This window comes from Heloderma suspectum, chromosome 7 (assembly GCF_057233095.1).
Source record: "Heloderma suspectum isolate Gila_16-S chromosome 7, 16-S_ref, whole genome shotgun sequence".
Taxonomy (NCBI): domain Eukaryota; kingdom Metazoa; phylum Chordata; class Lepidosauria; order Squamata; family Helodermatidae; genus Heloderma; species Heloderma suspectum.
The window spans coordinates 68841203-68860615 of record NC_139464.1 but is presented as its reverse complement, the minus strand read 5'-3'; the positions used below and the strand labels follow the sequence as shown (position 1 = coordinate 68860615).

General features: G+C 43.3%; 1 protein-coding gene across 4 annotated transcripts in view; it reads left to right on the top strand.

Moving 5' to 3' along the window:
* The window catches only part of MYRFL (myelin regulatory factor like), a 69935-nt gene that overhangs the window by 1683 nt on the left and 48839 nt on the right, over positions 1 to 19413 (top strand). For 2 of the 4 annotated variants that reach the window (XM_084810504.1, XM_084810503.1), the window contains exons 2-4: positions 13463 to 13556; positions 15627 to 15694; positions 15801 to 16053. In XM_084810504.1, coding sequence (XP_084666630.1) covers positions 13463 to 13556; positions 15627 to 15694; positions 15801 to 16053 — 415 coding nt within the window. The remainder of the gene's footprint in view (positions 1 to 13462; positions 13557 to 15626; positions 15695 to 15800; positions 16054 to 19413) is intronic. The other 2 variants (XM_084810505.1, XM_084810506.1) reach the window with 2 other exon arrangements.

Below are 19413 nucleotides of genomic sequence, written 5' to 3'. Positions count from 1 at the left end.
CTCTGTGAACCACTTAAAGAAGAATTTTCATATTGCCCCAAACACAATTCTTCTTAATAGAGTTTATACAGCCAGCTGTGCATTGTTGAGTGATGAGAGATCAAATGATACACATCGTGTGTGGGCTGGCCCTAAATTTTAATTATCTAGGTTTTGTCCAAAGCAAAGCAGCATCATTTTAATCACAGAATCATAGAATAGTAGGGTTGAAAGGGGCCTATAAGACCATCGAGTCCAACCCCCATCCAATCATCTGAATGAAGTCAAAATACATAGAGAGAAACCCAAGCTACCCAGCTTTGTACGGTGGAACAATATGGAATGTTATATCCCCCCCCCCCCCGAAATTTGGAGAGAATGAAATTGGTTTGTCATCACCTCTTCTTGAAGGCGTGGGATGGATAACCCCATGGTAAAAGCATAATGCCCCTACAGATACACTGAAGTCTGCTCCTATCTCATCCCTGGCTCCTGGAAGCCACCCCAAACAGTGTATTTATGCTACTATTAGGAGGTCCTCACACTTATGCTTCAGCATGTCTACAGATGAAGGTAGTTCCTTAACTCAGGGGCAGCCATCTCAGCTTTATAGCTGAACTTGGTACAAAGATGGTTAACATAACAGGGCCCACCTAGGGTTGCTACTGAATGAATCGGCAAAAGAGAGGAAATCACCCCCCAAAAGACGGCAGTGATTTGCACGACATTTGCATATTTATACGTAGATGCAATTTTAGAAATATCATTTAAATAAAAAAATCAGCAGACCTCACCATATTGGGGAAGACTGTGATCAGGTGATCTTTGTGCCTGCCTGCTCAGTCTGCTGTCCAGGTCATCACTGTTGATGGACAACAATTCTTAGGGTTCTTTATCTTTAAGCTGGAATTGGTCAGGGCATCCCTTGAAATGGAGGATGCCTTCAAACAGAGGACGGTCTTCTGGCAGCCCTTCAAATAGAGGACTGCCCCCCATACAAGAGGACACCTGCCCCCCTAGGCCCACCTTAGAAACTTGTGATGGAAAATGGAAGTGACAAGGCTATTTGGAGCTTTATATGTCAGAGCCTACAGCTTTAATTGAGTCCAGAAGCCAGTAACTATGTTGAAGTGCTGGTGTAATGTGTTTCCCACAACCTTCCCCTCCAGCAAGAGTCTCTCCACATCAGCTGAAGCTTACAAACAATCATCAAGGATGGTCCCACATAATGATGCATTGCAGAAATCTAACCTTGAAGTTACAGACCTATGAGCATTTACTAGATCCAAATCTAAGAGAAGGGTACAGCTTCACACATCAATAGTAGGAGCTCTTCTCTCATGAAAATCCAATCAATAGACATTAGTTCACTTTTCTTTAGGTTCTGTTTCCATTGTCTTGCTGCCTTCAATTCCTAGCCTCTGCCTTTCTGTGCCCCTGAAGTGTCTTGTTGGATCGTGGCCAGTATTCATCAATTTCAACAGGATAAAAAAAGGGAAAATATTATGAGGAGATCAGGGCTACCATGCAGACTAAAGGAGTTTGGAATGAGCTCTTAAAGGCAGCATAGGGCTTTTGAGTCTCCATTTAAACAACCACTTTAAAAGTAGGGAGGGTATATAGGTAGGCAGACCTTTTTGAGACTATCTTTGATAGGAAGCTCTTTCAGGCTGCATTAGATATTATCCTCTTGGAAATGATCCGTTCTATAGCAGTTCTCCACCATCAGCATTTCTTGTTGTTGATAGAGAAACTTCTAGGTCAGGGGTGTGGAACCTCAAGCCTGGGGGCATATCTGGTCCCCCAGAGTTCCCCAGGAGGCCACACCTCCTCCCCTTGATACCATCCCCTTTTCCTTAACCAGCTTTTGTGCAAGTTCTCCCCTTTCTAAAAGGTTGAAATGTCTCTCCTAAGGCTTATTGGCAGTAAGAGTTTTAAGCTAAAATATGCCGGTATTCTTGGCAGGACCAACCCTCCTTTTGCCTTTGGCCCCACCCCCCACTGGAATGCAGTGCCCAAGAGCTTCTCCAAAATGGAATTAGACCCTTGGGTTGAAAGAGGTTCTCCGCTTCTGCTCTAGGTGTTTAGGAGGGTTGTTTTCAGCCTCAAAAAATGTAGGCCTCTTACTTCTGGCAAGATATTCTTTGCTTTGTTCATTGGTCTTCTTAATAGCAGGCCCTATGTAGGACCAGACCAGGTTTCCCCCAACCTGGTGTCCTCTAGATATGTCAGACTACAACACCCATCAGCCCCAAGCAGCATACTGGGATGATGGGAGTTCTTGTCCAACACATCTGGAGGACCAGAAGGAAAGCTGGTTTGGACAATTATTTCCCTTTTGGTTTTGGAGGCCACCTTAGTTGTTATGACTGCATTGTTCAGATGTGGCACTGGTAAAGGAGTAAAGGGGCAGTCTCAACAGCTGTTGTAACATTCACCTCCTTGCTTAGTCAGTGTAATGTACAAAGGTTCATAAGTGGTAATGGCCATAAAGGTTGTGTGTGTGTGTGTGTGTGTGTGTGTGTAACTCTTTCCTCCCAAGAACTCATACATTCCCACCCCGTCTGCATAGCCTCCTGTCATCTGCTATAGTAGAATGTGCTGTCTTAGCTTGTATAGAACTGGAGAGGGAGAGAAGCAAATGATAACATTTGCTGGGAGAGAAGCAAATGATAACAGGGTATGTAATCGAGCATTATTTTAGCCATGCCATCTCCCTTACTTGTAACATGCATTTCTACTACTCGTCATTTTATGTAGTGCTTTTAGGGAACAATCCTATGGCCGCTAGTCAGCAGCTAGGTGGCCATAGGATATTTTGTTTTCCGGGAAATGACCTAGGAGCCTGCGCAGTGAGGTTGGTTCCTGGAGAACCAACCTTCCCCCTGTTCCGTGCTGCCTCGCAGGCAGCGCAGAGAAGCCCCAGCGCTCAGAAAAGGAGTGTGGAGCAGCTGAAACGGGGCGTGCCGGGGCGAGGAGGGCAGAAATGCCTTTACGACACATCCTATGTATTGTCCGTCAGCCTCCTCCACTGTCCCATGTCTAGCAGAAAATGCAGGGCAGCAGAAGCACGGAGGGAATGATCCCCCCCACGCTTCTCCCGCCCTGCACTGGATAGGCGGTCAGCTCCGAGGCAGCTGCCTATCTGCATAGGATTGCGCCCTTAATTAGCAAAATGTTTCATAATCTCTATAATGTACAACAACCCCATGAAGTGTGTTGCTATAATCCCCATTTAACAAGGGGGAAGCAGAGGCTGAAAGAAGTATTTTCCTAATTTGCCCAATGAATCTATGCCAGAGGTGGGACTCCACCTCTTCTAATTCGGGGGGGGGGGAGTGACCACTGCTGGTTCATGACAACTTTGAATCTAGTCTACAACCTTCCCTCCTCAGCCTCACCACTATGCAGGGAATAATACTCAATGGGGCTGCAGATGGGGTGGGAAGGGCAAACCTCTGCATGTGCTGTGACACCACTCCCCATCATCTCCCTATGGCAATTACACTTAGGTGGGAAAGCTCCCATTTTGGTGCCAATAGGAGCTTTTTTCATGTGGTCTTCAACATGATATCCCCATGGAAATACAGATAGGGGAGGGAGGGCAGAGGGTTTTCCACCTCCGTCCCAACTTGCACATGCTTTCATTATTCCTTAGGAAGTTCAGCTAGTTATTCTTTGAAGAGCTCTTCAGTGTGCTTTTGAAAACATAACTTTGCTTCCATAGATTTAAGAATCATAAGATTAATTTATAACTGTTTAGTTACTTAGCAACTGAAGGACAAAGTCCGGAGCTTTCACATTAGAAGTGTATTTGCAGCACGCAAACACACACACACGCAAATGGTCTGCTCCAATTCCACTCCTAATAGCTGGCTTCTGTTTAAGAAATTCAAGGAAATGTAGAGGGAGGAAACACTTTATAAGGAAGATATTCTAAAATCTTGAAAGTGTGATCAACATAGCCCAAAGCTTGCATATTAGACATCTAAGGATTATTCTGTGGATCCTCTGGGTAACACAGCAGGGAGGTAACATTTTTCAAGACTTAGAGTTGTCAAAGCATAAAACGTGTCCCACAGGTGTTACTGTAAATCAGGTGTGGGCAGAAGGAAGATTGGGATCTACTGGCAGTTCTCTGGGTGATTTGCCATAGATCACCAAGGGTTTCTGACTCCCAACTGTTTAACAGCAACAGCAACAGCAACAAAAAAGCTCCCGTCCCTTCTAAATTTAGCTGTTGAGATGGGAGAGAGCTGGGGGGGTGGGGGTGGGGACTGTGAGCTCAACTCTTGCACAAAAAGCAGTGTCCTGGGCTGAGCATGTGCTCAGAGGCACCCTTGTTCCTTAATTCTGAAAATGCTTCCAGGCAAGGCTTTTATCCTGCCATTGCTCTATTTCATTCACAGAATTTTATTGGGGGCATACACAACGTTGTCTTCCCGTTGTTACCCTCCCAGGTTCTCCCTCTGGTTCTTCCGCCTTTTCTGTTACCCCAGAATGTCTGTTAAGGAGAAAAAGGTGGAGGAGCTGCGCAAAGCCTTCTGAACGATAACACTAGGACCCTTCTATCTGGAAGCGCCCTAAGAGCAGTGGAGGCTGGTGGCTCCAATGTCAGTAGGGCGGTGAATCCGTTCCAGGTTTCAGTCCAGTCAGAACTCCAGAGGAGCTATCCAAGGTGCTTTGCGAGGTGAAGCAAAACACCTTGGACAGCTTCTTTAGAGTTCTGACTGGTTCTGACTGAAACCCAGAGCACATTTAATGCCCCACTGACATCAGAGCCACCAGCCTCCACTGGCTAAGAGTATATCTACCACACACAGGCACAAACATACCGACACCCCACAGCCACTATTTTGCAGTATTTGGTGGACCTTAAGTGAAAAAAACAAAGTCTGCCTGTCCCTGGTGTGGTTGAATGACTGAACTACAGAAGGCTGCATTTTCAGCACATGAAGTTATTTTCTTATTTTTGTCTAGTGGGAACGTGGGAATAGTTCGATAAATCTTCAGATAGCAGTTGCAATAAACAGTCTGTTAAGACTTATAGTCAAGGTGAAGAAGGATAAAAAAACTTTATTCAAAATAAAAAGGGAACATACATAGAATCATAGAATAGTAGGGTTTGAAGGGGCCTATAAGACCATCGAGTCCCCTGCTCAGTGCAGGAATGCAAGAATCCAAGTAAAAGCATCCCTAACAAATGTCTGTCCAGCTTCATCTTGAATGCCTCCAGTCTGGGAGAGCTCACTACCTCCCTAAGTAATGGGTTCCATTGTCTTATTGCTCTAACATTCAGGAAATTTTTCCTGATGTTCAGCCGGAATCTGGCTTCCTGTAACTTGAGCCCGTTGTTCCGTGTCCTGCATTCTGGGATGATCGATAAGAGATCCTGGCCTTCCTCTCTGTGACAACCTTCCAAGTACTTGAAGAGCGCTATCATATCACCCCTCAGTCTTCTCTTCTCAAGGCTAAACATACCCAGTTCTTTCCATCTCTCCTCACAGGGCTTTGTTTCCAGGCCCCTGATCATCTTCATTGCCCTCCTCTGAACCCTCTCCAGTTTGTCTGCATCCTTCGTAAAGTGTGGCACCCAGAACTGGACACAGTACTCCAGATGAGGCCTAACCAGTGCTGTGAATAGAGGGGAACTAGTACTTCACGGGATTTGGAAGCTATTCCTGTGCAGCCCAAAAGAGCATTTGCCTTTTTTGCAGCCACATCACATTGTTGGCTCATATTCAACATAATCATCTCAGCTGCTGGTAAATAAAACAGCACCTCATTGCAGATGGAGCAGAAAAAAGGAGGAGGTGAAATAAGAAGGGAAGTGGTCAAGACATAGGAGCAGAAAAGGGCAAAGACAGGTTAAGCAAGTTAACCCCTTATTTACCAGAGAGAAGGATTAGTCAGCAAGGACAGAAAGATTATCATGACTGTCACCTCCTACTGGTCCAAACAATTAACTAACAAGCATTGTTGCCCATTGTAAAGATATCCCCCCCCCCTCAATTGTGCCACCTTGGACCATTTCTTTCTCCTTTTTTTGATGTAATAATTTTTATTTTTTTTAAAAAAAGAAAAACAAAACACAACAACAACATAAACACAACAACAATACACATACACAAAAATATTTCTTAAGATTATAAGCTATCTACCTTTCACTCCCCTTACACAACAAATGCTTATTATTATTCTCTAGTTCTTATCTTAGTTGTATATCATGCGTTGAGTTCACAGACATTATCTCATTTCTCTCCTAATTTTAACAGCAACAACATAAAAAGAGAATTAACCATCTCAAAGTTCAAAATCCACATACATAGATATCGTTTTTCTCTGTTTCTTGTACAAATCCTATAAAAGCTTTCCAATCTAACATAAATTTAGTTGTTGATCCTTCTTTAATTATAATAGTAAGTTTTGCCATCTCTGCCAGCTCCATCATTTTCATGATCCACTCGCTCACAGTTGGTATTGTTTCATTCTTCCACTTTTGTGCATACAATAACCTTGCAGCCGTTGTCATGTAGAGAAAGAGGGTTCCCCCCCTTCTCGTTTACGTGTTTATCTGTTAGTCCCAATAAAAAAGTTTCTGGCTTTAATTCTATAGTAGTCTTTAATATTCTTTGAGCTAAAGACTGTATTTGTTTCCAAAATGTTTTAGCTTTTCTACAAGTCCACCGTAAATGATAAATTGTTCCCTCTTGGTCTTTACATTTCCAACATTTTCCAGAAACACCTTTATACATTTTAGACAATTTAAATGGTGACCTATACCATCTATACATCATCTTATAAAAATTCTCTTTAAGACTTGTGCATAAAGTAAATTTTAAATCTTTTCCCCAGATACTTTCCCACTCTTCCATTGATATATTATGACCAACATTTTGTGCCCACTTTATCATACAGTCTTTTACTTGTTCATCCTCTGTCTCATACCTTAACAGTAATTTATACAGTTTAGCAATAACATGTTCATCATTTGTACACAGTGCTGTTTCAAACTCAGATTCCGTTTGTTCAAATCCACCATTTTTCTCACCTATTTTAAACCTTTCTTTAATTTGTAAATATGAAAACCACTGACATACATGACCTTCTTCCAATAAGCTTTCCCTTGATTTTAACTTATATTCCCCTTGTGACAGTTCCAGTAAATCATTATATCTTATCCATTTATGCGTGCTATCAAATTCTCTTCTATGCATTGCTTCTTGTGAAGATATCCAATGTGGTATTTTTGGATAGAACCTTAATTTATATTTATTCCAAATTCTTAATACAGCCCTTCTTATATAATGATTATTAAAGTCTACATTCACTTTTGTTTTATCATACCACAAATAACCATGCCACCTGTATCTCAATTTATGTCCTTCTAGTTCTAAAAGTCTTCTATTTTTTCAGCATCACCCATTCCTTCATCCACATCATGCAGCAGGCAGGAAAATAGGTTTTAAAATCTGGTAATCCCAAGCCACCTCTTTCCTTTCCATCTCGTAAAATTTTTATTTTAACTCTTGGTTTTTTCGCTTGCCAGATAAACATCGTTCTATCTCTTTGCCGCTGCTTAAAAGGTAAATCCGATGTAATAATGGGTATCATTTGAAACAAAAATAACATTCTAGGTAATACATTTATTTTGATTGTTGCAATCCTTGGACCATTTCTTCACACACAGATCTTCCCCAGAAGACCAGATCGGCCTGAGTGAGTAGATACTCCTGCTGCCATGGGTGAACCCTCTAAGTTACCTGGCATTTGGCTGGAGGAGGGCTGATGGTCAGTGGATCCAGGGTGCTTCCAGATGGAGGGCTTCTAGTGCTCCCAATGAGAAGCCATTGTGCAGCTGTTCTGTCTTTTCTTTCCTAATGGATTTTCTGCAATAAGAGAAAAGGTGAAAGAAACGGTGTGAAAACACACGATGGTTACAAGCTGACGACAATGATGTCTGGATCCCCTGTAAATTCTGTGAAGGCTGATGACATCATACGACCCATATCATTCAATGATATGGGCTTTGATTGAAAAGCTGTGTTGATGTGATGTAATGCTGAAGTGGAAAGGGTGCAATCCTATGGGGATAGGCGGCCGCCTCCAAACTCAGAGGTGACCACCTACCCAATGCAGGGCAGGAGAGGCACGGAGGGGATCGTTCCCTCCATGCTTCTCCTGCCCTACATTTGCAGCTAGACAGCCGATTTTGGCTGTCTAGCTGTGGGAAGGTGGAGCGGGAGAGGAAGCTGCCAGACGACACATAGGATGTGTTGTCCAGGCATTTCTGCCTTCCCTGCCCTGGAATGACCCCCGGAATGCCCAGTTTTGGCCGCTATGTGCTCCTCTTCCAAGTGCGGAGCATGGGGCTGTTCCATGCTGCCTGCAAGGGGAAGGTCAGTTCTCCAGGAACCGACCTTGGAGCATGGGCTCTGAGGTCAGTTCCTGGAAAACCACATATCCCATGGCTCTCTAGCCACTGACTAGTGGCCATAGGATTGGTCCCTAAGTGTGATGAATTAAATGAGCAATTTGACATGGCATTTATGTAGAAAGAACCTTTACTTCTTCCCCAATACTGCAGGTTTGCTGGCCAAATTTGGCAGCAATCCACTACAGAGACTCAAAAGGGGTCACATTTACCTTTTAGTAGTAGTAGTAACAACAACAACGACGATGACAACAACTAAATGAATAATGAATGTTTATGCCCAAACTTCTATTTACCCTATCTGTAGCAATTCCAAGAGCAAAATAGTTTTATCGGACAAGAAAATCAGGAAATTGCTTGATGGGAGTAAGAAGACAAGAACTTCTTAAAAATTATGTGTTATATCAAAATAATATCTTGGAGTATGGGGATGCCTAGTTTAATGATACATTATATAGTAAGAAGATGTTTCAATATGGTTTTTGAATCCTTTACCAAAAACCTTAATAGTAAAAGAACAATATGACGATGATGATTATATTTATTTATATCCCGCCTTTTTCCCAATTCTGGGACTCAATATGGTCTGGAGATTGACTTAGAGCATACCTATTGAAATCAATGGGACTTAAACCAGTCATGACTTAAACACCATTAATTTAAATGGGTCTACTCTAAATGTGACTATACTTGAATCCAATCAAACCAAAATGAAGACCCAATATATGTACACAATATGTTTACTTTCTCCACTGAATATATAGAAACATATGTTAATACAAAAGTGAAATTACACGTACAAATAGTATATCAGAATACATCAATATATGGGTGAAAATACACAATAGAAATGCATGTCTCAGACTTCAGTAAGTATGGAGTACTGATAAACATTCCATTTCGACTATACCACGTCTTCATCAAGTCACTGTCCGAAGAAGTTGTACAGTGGGATATTTTTGTTGTTGTTCTTTCTGTTTGGGTCTGATTCAGGTTGCCAGTTTGAGATCCTCCTATCAGTGGATGCTGGTGGCTCCAGTTTCGGAGAGGCAGTGATCCCATTATGGGTTTTAGTTAGAACCAGCCAGAACTCTAAAGATGCTATCCAAGGTAGTGCAACCTATCACCAAAATGGGTTCAGCACCTTGGATAGCACCTTTAGGAAGCAATCCTGACTAGATAGGAGGCTGCCTCCGCACTTGGAGGCGAGCGCCTATCCAAAGCAAGGCAGGAGAGTCACAGGGGCAGGGGGGGATTGTTCCCTCTGCACCTCTCCTGCCCTGCTATTTTCCGCTAGGCAGCCATTTTTGGCTGTCTAGTTGCGGGGGGCCGACCAGGAGAGGAGGCTAAGTGTATGACACATAGGATGTGTCATACATACAGCTCTGCTCTCCCCACCCTGGAACGCCCCCAGCCCCACCCCTTTTCAGTTGCTCCGCGCTCCTCTTCTGAGCGCGGAGGATGGGGCTTCTCCGCGCTGCCTCAGAGGCAGCGCAGACGTGGGGAGAGGTCAGTTTTCCAGGAACCGACCTCGGAGTGTGGGGTCCGAGGTTGGTTCCCGGAAAAGAGCGTATCCTGTGGCTAGAGGGACACTAGACAGTGTCTAGTGGCCATAGGATTGCTCCCTTAGAGCTCTGGCTGGTTCTAACTAAAACCTAGAACAGAGTCATCACCCCTCTGAAACTGGAGACACCACCCTCCACTGCCTCTTGCAATTTGATAACCAAAAATTCCTCCAGTTGTCCTCACCTTTCTAAAAACAAAACATACCCATTCGATCTTTCCCTGTGGATGGCATTGGGAGCCAGCTGGATACTCGTAACATGGATTGGTAGCTTCAGTTACATGATAGCTTCAGTTGCATTGACTCCATGTGTCTATTTAAGCAAACAGACAAATCTGGGACTTAGGTCCACCACTCTGCCACTGACAGCCACCCAGCTCCAAGGTAGTGGTGAGGCTGGAACTAGCCACATAGAATATCCATATTGCCTAAACAACACATCTGTTAAGGACATAGCCCTTAACAGCTGTAATTTCCTGGCATTTGGGAGCTTGAGTGAACCTGGAAAGCCCTTAACAGAGCAATCCAGTAGATGTCTACTCAGAAGTAAGCCCCACTGAATTGTGACATATTCCCAGGTAAGTGTGCATAGGATTGCAGCCTACCTTATTTTAAATTGAAAGGGTTTTCTATTTTGTTTATTCAATATAACTACAAGGGGGACCTGTAACAAAATGTTGCAGTGTGGAGTGCCCCTGTTCAGGATACAGGCCAGACATACCCCATTCCAGGGTACTCCATTCTACTCCCCTTATCCACCATTTTCCACTACCACCCTGCAATAATCTGTCAGTATTCTATGCTGACAGCGTTCCATGCACCTCGGTGTTCAGTCATGCCGGCCACATGACCACGGAAGCACCTTCGGACAGTGCTGGCTCTTCAGCTATGAAACGGGGATGAGCACCACACCCTAGAGTCGGACACGACTGGTTGGGGACACCTTTACCTTTACCTTTTTATTCTATGCCCAATGAGCATGCACAGTCCCTGAGGTGTTTTTGAAGTTATCCTTGTAGGGCTTCCCCATCCCCGCACAAATATTTTTTGTACTTCTGCAAACTTTGGGGTCCCCCCATGCCAGCTAATACTTTCCTTTTGTGCACAGATGGTGTTGTTTTGGCTACATAAAGAACTACACTTGGAGAATCGAATTTGCTATTAGTATCTAACTATGGATGTTTTACATTCTGGGTGGGGTGGGGGTGGAATGGCTAACCCAAGAGTGTGGGCATATGAGGGAAGGACATGAGGGTGAAAAAATGCTTGGGAAAAGCTGTGATAGGGAGGAAAAGGAAAGCAGCTGGGCCCTGCAAGGATCAGGGAGGTGTCTCCATGAGCGATTTACTCTGAGCTGCCTGTGTTTGGAGGTCGTTAGGGATACGTCTCGGCCATCCAGCAGCCGCCCCGGAGCTTCTCAGGGAAAAACTGGATTTCCTGAGACTGCTTAAAGTCTGATTCTTTTCCTCAAGTCAGGTTCTCCACGGTATAGTTGCTGTGTGCCCCAACCCCCACATTTACCTGCATTGAGCAGGGGGTTGGACTTGATGGCCTTGTAGGCCCCTTCCAACCCTACTATTCTATGATACCTTGAGTATGCTAGCCCTGCCCAGGGGTGTGCCTTTTACCATGACCCCAGTTAAGGGGTATTTCCCATCCCTGTGTTTCCCAGCACAAACCAAGTAGTGTCTACTCAGAAGTAACTCCCATTGTGGTCAATGAGGCTTGTCCCCTGAATGCACACACCAGCATTTACAGAGATCTCCCCCCCCCCATTGAAATAGCACATTTTAAAGCATTAATTCCCTAAGGGTTGTAAAGCACTTTCCCAAAGCTGTTTGTTTGGTTTGGTTAATTCCTTTTGGAAGTAGCTAATTCACACTTTCGTTCCTTCACAGTATCGAGCTAGAATGGGGGGTGGTTTCACATCCCTTTGTTTCCCCTCCCTGTCTTCCCCAGCACAAACATGTGTTTCTACACAGAAGTAACTCCCATTGTGGCCAATGAAGCTTGTTCCCTAAACACACACTCAGTAACTCAAGTTACTGAGATTCCCATGAATCGAAATAATGAGTTTAGAGAGCCTTAATGTCAAAGCTTTGAAGCTTCAATTGATGCAGTAGGGCAGCAAGAACAATGTGTTCCTATAATGATTGTTTATTTCAGGAAATAAGTAATGCGGGGGGGGGGTGGAGAGAAGGAGATTGTTCACAGCTTTGGCAGCTTCAAGCCAGGGGGAACACTGTGTTCCCATGATGATTGTTGGTTTAAGGAAGTACTTAATGTGGGGGGGGGGGCCTGGGAGACAAGGAGAGTGATTTTTGGCAAGACACTGAAGGAAACCACTCAAGATTTTATTGAAGGAGAAAGCGGGGGGAGAGCCTGGAGTGGGGGGAGCCTCTCTTACTGGTTGAGCAGCCCATGCCAGTCAGATGACATTCATTGCAACCCGCCCCTCTCCCCCTGGAAGTATCTTCTGTGAAGTGGCTTATACTGGTGTGGTGCACTTGCTTGTGGAGCCCTACACGGACACAAGCGCGCCAAAGCCGATACCTTGAAAAAATCTGGGTAATCCTCCATTCGCTTCTCCTTCTGTGGTTGTGGCTGTGGAGGAAAGTGCTAGAGCCAAGAGAGCAAGAGTAGTAGTGCAGTTACCAGTGGAGGCTGGTGGCTCCAATGTCAGTGGGGCGGTGAATCCACTTTGGGTTTCAGTCAGAATTAGTCAAAACTCTAAAGGAGCTATCTAAGGAGCTAGCCACTGGCAGCTACATCATTTTAGACTCTGGACTTGATGGTCTTATGCCCCCTCCTGTCTTTAGAAGGTACTGTGATAAGCCAGCCTTGCTGCCTTTGAGGGCCACCTTCTTCATTCTGTTGAGTGTAGCCCTGGATGTCTGTCCCAAAGCCCTGTCCTAATGGCACCATTAAGCAAGAGGGAGCCAGGGAGAGAAAGGTTGGAGAGGTAAAGGAAGAGGTTTCGCTTTGGAAACTAGGGGCTGTTCTACACAAGGCTGTTAATACACTGTGTCTACTTTCAGCTTTGTCATAGAATTGAGCTCTGAGCACTACATGAAGAGCATTTCCTTTCCTGCTTTTCTGCTACATAACCTCCAGGTGGCACTGTGATATAGTAGACGAGCACAAATGCACAAGTAAAAAAAATGGTTTCTTTCACATTTACAACTAAATACCATATTTTCCCTGCTCTAAAAAAACTCAACGAAAGTGCTTGTTAGATACAGAAGCAAAACTGGAGGGTCACGACATCATCTAAAGAATCCGTAAACATCTATGAATTATGAGTGCACGATAAATGCCTCATGTAGAACAGCCCTAGAGCAGTTGGGTAATGGGTGTGTGGGGTTGCCTGGATCTGTCAAAGAACAAAACATGAGATCCCCCCCCTGCCAGTGATTTCATTTGGTGCTCTTGTGTGGGAGTTATGGGAGGAATCACAGGCAGAATTCTGAACTTTTAATCCAAAGGGCAAGATGTGCAAGGAGCGCTGGAGAATGCAATGGTGGATACACGTATGTTGGAAGAATTCATAGAGAATGACCATGATTTATTTGGAAGCCTGTAAGTATGAAAGCTATGCACGCCATTCTCCTCAGCATTTTTCTTCTCTTTTCAGCTATTATATTATAATTGCACCCAGAAAATCTCAGAGTAATGCCCCATGCCTGAAATAGGTTGAACTAAAAATCTCTGATATATTGAAAATATGTTTTCCAAGGAGAAGTGACAATTGCTGAGCACTATACAGAATAGCTTGACAAAGCATCAAATAGCAGAAATGAGATTTTCTTTTCTAATGGCTTGGATCCTAAGGGATGCTTACTTAAGGAAGTTTACAGAAAGAAAACAAAATCAACCTCCTCCTCCTCACTACAGCCCCACCCCATACCCCATCCTACATCGTTCAGTAGAGTCCCTTTGATACTCCAGGGAGGCGGTGGGGTGGGGTGGGGGGCAGCACGGGTGGCTGTAGAGGAAAGGAGTGGAGGGGAAACTTTCCTTCCATGAACCTCCTTAATGGCACAACCCTATGCATGTTTAGGCAGAAAAAAGTCCTATCACTCCCAGCATTCCCCAGCCAGCTTGCTGGGGAATGCTAGGAATTGTAGGACTTTCCCCCCTGTATAAACAAACATGCATAGGATTGTGCCCTAAGTTTACTTATCTAGGATCCAAGCCAAATACTTCAAGGGTACACATGGTGCCAAAAACAATCAGGGATTGATCAAAAGCTGCATGCGGGGGAGATGGGATAATTTGTACTGGACTTTTGTTTCATGGGGCTTTGCAAATGCTGAAATGGTGGTAGTGCTGTTATCACAGTTTCCTCCAATAGGCAACACTGAGGCTTGATCCACACTACTGCTTTATAGCAATACTGAGGTGCACTGATAGCTGTTGGGCCACATTGCACATTTGATATACCACTATCGTAGTGTTATTTCCTGTTTCTTATTCCACATTATCCAAAATACCACAACAAATGTCATTGTGTGTCCTACAAGGTATAAAAATGCACAAGAGGGATATAGTGTTACCGTGCTGGGATCATCATGGTATGATACTAGGTGTAGATCTGGCCTGAATATGTTAATTCATATATCTGACATTAACAGGCTGTGAGCCTGTGATGAGTATAAAGATGACAGCACCCATAGTAATAATAGTCCCATTTTGGACAGAGAAGGAAAGAATACAAATGGTGCTGCTATCTCAGTTCCTCATGGACCAGATGCATATCTTCCTAATAACTGTGCAGGATATTATATTTTTCTTCAATAGTTGTTATATTATGATCGATTTGGGAGGAGGGGAAATGTTATACTCTACACGTTAATTGAGCCTAGCTGGCATCTGCAGAGGGTCAAACTACATGTTATGTTAATTGTGCAATGTGTAGCTAAGCCTTTTTTTTGTTTTTAAACTTTAAAATAAGTGCACGTGGCCTCAATTCAAATCAGGAGCAATGTGCACCAGGAGGGAAGGATTAAACCTTTCCCTCCCATCTGTTTGCTTCCTGAAATCCCCCCCACCCCAAATGGAGATTTTTTTAAAAGTCTCCACTGACTTGAATGGAGAATGCGATTTTAATGGCTCATGTCTAGGGATGTACGGATTTTGTTAAATCCATTCTTTCTGCGTTTCACAGATTCTCAGGTGCCTTTTGTTCTGTCATTGACAGAATTGGATTTTTTTCCAATTTCCAGAATTTGTGCAAATTTGCATTTGTGAAAATGTGCAAATCCCCCCAAATGCACATTTTTGTGCTTTAGCCTATGGGGAAAATGTGCATTTACAGATTATTATTTTTTTATTTTACATATTTTTCTATGACCAAATTTGCATAAAGTTCCAGAAAGAAACAACTGAACAGCAAGTCCATGGAATCTGTGTGGCTTGGGAAAAGCCAGTCCACTGCAGAATCTGCAAGTCAGGTTCAAAGAAATCTGAACTCATTTGATTCCATTATGGATATCTCTGCCATACCTACTCATGTCCATGCAGATCTTCTTTAAAGCTATCCATGCAGCATTGAAATATCTAACTAATCTCTTCTTGTAACAACAAGGAACTACATTTTTCTTAGCAGTAAAATGTCTTTCTCTCCCTGTCCCTTGAATCCAACTCTAGGCAAAACAAGCTACCGGATTCCCCACCAGATTCTGGATCGGAGCCTTGTTCACCACCACAGTCCAAAGGTTGGCTGCATATGTCCTAATTTCCTGGCATTCTGGATTTTAAAAAAAATGTTCATATTAAGTAGCAACTTTGGATGATCATTTTTTCCCACCTCTCTCCTTTCAGTTGGATATTATGACATTTCATGCTCTGCTGGACTGAGACATCCACCTTCTTACCCTTCCTTAGGACCTGCCAATAACTTTCCTTGCAACTTTTTGGAGACTTCCTCTAAGATGAACACTAATGGACAAGTTTGTGGCACACACCAAGATGGTGCTCTGGAGAACAGCAATGCTGTCACTCGCTGCAGTAACTTTACATCTTCTAATAGCCATGGTTTAAATTGCTCCCCACTAAGAACTTCTCCCAGCTCTAGGTAATTTATCATTTATGATGCTATAACCTATGCGGGGGTGGGGGAAGCTTCAGCTGGGATTATTAGCAAGAAAAGTCTTGTAGAAAAATTATGATGTAAATTCCAGAAGAGTGTAGTCACAGAATATAGCCTTCCTCAACCTTGTGCAGGTGGTGTTGGACTCCCACTCCCCCAGCCAACATGGCCAGGGGTCATGGATTATGGGAGGTATAGTCCAACACATCTGGAGAGCACCTGGCTCGAGAAAGATTAATTTATTGTGGCATTTGTTTATGTAGGCAAGAGCCTGTTTCCATCACTCATGAAGGTAATGCAGGTGAAATAAAAATTTCATATCTCCACAAGGTGGCAGTATTTAAATGTTAACAACTCAGTCTTACCGATTTCTGCTCAGATGTGTGTTTCATTGCATTCAGTAGAACTTACTTCCAAGCACATGTGAATAGGATTGCAGCCTTTCTCTCACATCTGCAACCCAAGATCATGCCATTGTAAATTAACGCATTGCATCATCTGAAGTTACCTCCAAGAAACCACTGCTTTCAGGAGCCCAGTTACTAACAACATATATTGCCTTAGACAGTCATTAAGGTGCACTTCTACTTATATGGTTTACTTAATTGAATGTTAAAAAAAGGATGTCAAATGCCATACGTAGGGAAGGCTACTACAGATCTAAGAACAAGATTCCGTAACCACAAATCTGAGATTCTTGCCAAAAGCTGGAGCAGCCTGTTGCAAGACATTTCAATTCTTCTGCATGTAGTCTCTCAGATTTACAGTTGGTTCCAACAGAACAAACAAAAGAACTTGATATGCTTGACAAAGGGAAACTTTCTGGGTATATAGACTCAGAAGTCCCAATGGCCTTCATAAGCATTATACCCCACGTACCTCTGGTTTTTTTTTCTCCTAAGGAACTTTCATCTCCAAGCGTTTCAAACTGCCACTCCTGATATCCATTTAACAGGACAGTTACTGATGAGTGCGCCCACACACACACAGGATGTTGCATTTCACATTTTAGGATTTCATTATGTTTAAACAAGTTGTCCCTTTTTCCACTAGGGCCTTTGACTGGGTGGTGGGACTTCTGGCTGTACATAGATGATTGTTTTGTATAGAAACTGGATAAATTTCTTCCTTAGCATACTATGGCACAAGGCTTGTCCAGTTTCAGTCAGTTGATAAGAAGACACTATAACAGGGAATTGGGGGTGAGGGAGAGGTAAGAACTTGGCTGCATGGGGAAAACCCATTTTGCTCTGTCTCCTCGTTATTGAGGGTGCTTTCAGATGAGCCTTTTACCCTACAATCGCCTTGCCTCAAACAGAATTTAGTCTCATGCTGTAAAGAACAATATTGTTTAAGAACCTGGAATGTAAGATCAATGAATCAAGGTAAACTGGAGGTCAAACATAAGATGGCAAGATTGAACATCGATATATTGGGAATCAGCGAACTAAAATGGACAAGCATGGGCAAATTTAATTCAGGTGACCATCATATCTACTACTGTGGGCAAGAATCCCTTAGAAGAAATAGAGTAGCACTCATAGTCAACAAAAGGGTGGGAAAAGCAGTACTGGGGTACAATCTCAAAAATGATAGAATGATCTCAGTACAAATCCAAGGCAAACCATTCAACATCACAGTAATTCAAGTCTATGCCCCAACCATTGATGCCGAAGAAGCTGAGGTTGATCGGTTCTATGAAGACCTACAACACCTTCTAGAACTAACACCAAAAAAAGATGTCCTCTTCATCATAGGGGATTGGAATGCTAAAGCAGGAAGTCAAGAAATCACCGGGATAACAGGCAAGCATGGCCTTGGTGTACAAAATGAAGCAGGACAAAGGCTAACAGAGTTTTGCCAAGAGAACACGCTGATCATAGCAAACGCTCTTTTCCAACAGCACAAGAGGCGACTCTACACATGGACATCACCAGATGGTCAATATCAAAACCAGATTGATTATGTACTTTGCAGACAAAGATGGAGAAGCTCTATACAGTCAGTAAAAACAAAACCTAGAGCTGACTGTGGCTCAGATAATGAGCTGCTTCTTGCAAAATTTTGGCTTAAATTGAAGAACGTAGGGAAAACCACTAAACCATTCAGGTATGACCTAAATCAGATCCCTTATGAATATACAGTGGAGGTGACGAATAGATTTCAGGGATTAGACCTGATAGACAGAGTGCCTGAGGAACTATGGATGGAGGTCCGTAACATTGTTCAGGAGGCAGCAACTCAATCCACCCCAAAGAAAAACAAATGCAAGAAAATGAAGTGGCTGTCTGATGAGGTTTTACAAGTACCTGAGGAAAGAAGGGAAGCGAAAAGCAAGGGAGAAAGGGGAAGATATATACAACTGAATGCAGAGTTCCAGAGAATAGCAAGGAGAGACAAGAAGGCCTTCTTAAATGAACAATGCAAAGAAATCGAGGAAAACAATAGAATGGGAAAGACTAAGAGATCTTTTCAAGAAAATCGGAGATCTCAAGGGAACGTTTTGTGCAAAGACGGGCATGATAAAGGACAAAGAAGGCAGGGACCTAACAGAAGCAGATGAGATTAAGAAGAGGTGGAAAGAATACACAGAAGAACTATACAGGAAAGATCTGAATGTCCCTGATAGCCATGATAGTGCAGTCACTGAACTTGAGCCGGACATCCTCGAAAGTGAAGTCAAGTGGGCCTTAGGAAGCATTCCTAACAACAAAGCTAGCGGAGATGACAGTATTCCAGCTGAGCTATTTAAGATCCTAAAAGATGATGCTGTTAAAGTGCTGCATTCAATATGCCAACAAATTTGGAACACTCAACAGTGGCCACAAGACTGGAAAAGGTCAGTTTACATTCCAATTCCAAAGAAGGGCAGTGCCAAAGAGTGTTCAAACTACCGCACAGTTGTGCTCATTTCACATGCCAGCAAGGTGATGCTCAAAATCCTACAAGCTAGGCTTCAGCAGTATGTGAACTGAGAACTACCAGGAGTACAAGCTGGGTTTCGAAGAGGCAGAGGAACTAGAGATCAAATCACCAACTTTCGCTGGATCATGGAGAAAGCAAGAGAATTCCAGAAAAACGTCTATTTCTGCTTCATTGACTGCGCTAAAGCCTTTGATTGTGTGGATCACAACAAACTGTGGCAAATTCTTAAAGAGATAGGAGTACCAGACCACCTTACCTGTCTCCTGAGAAACATGTACGAGGGTCAAGAAGCAACAGTAAGAACCGGACAAGGAACAACCGATTGGTTCAAAATTGGCAAAAGGAGTACGACAAGGCTGTATATTGTCGCCCTGCTTATTTAACTTATATGCAGAGTACATCATGAGAAATGCTGGGTTG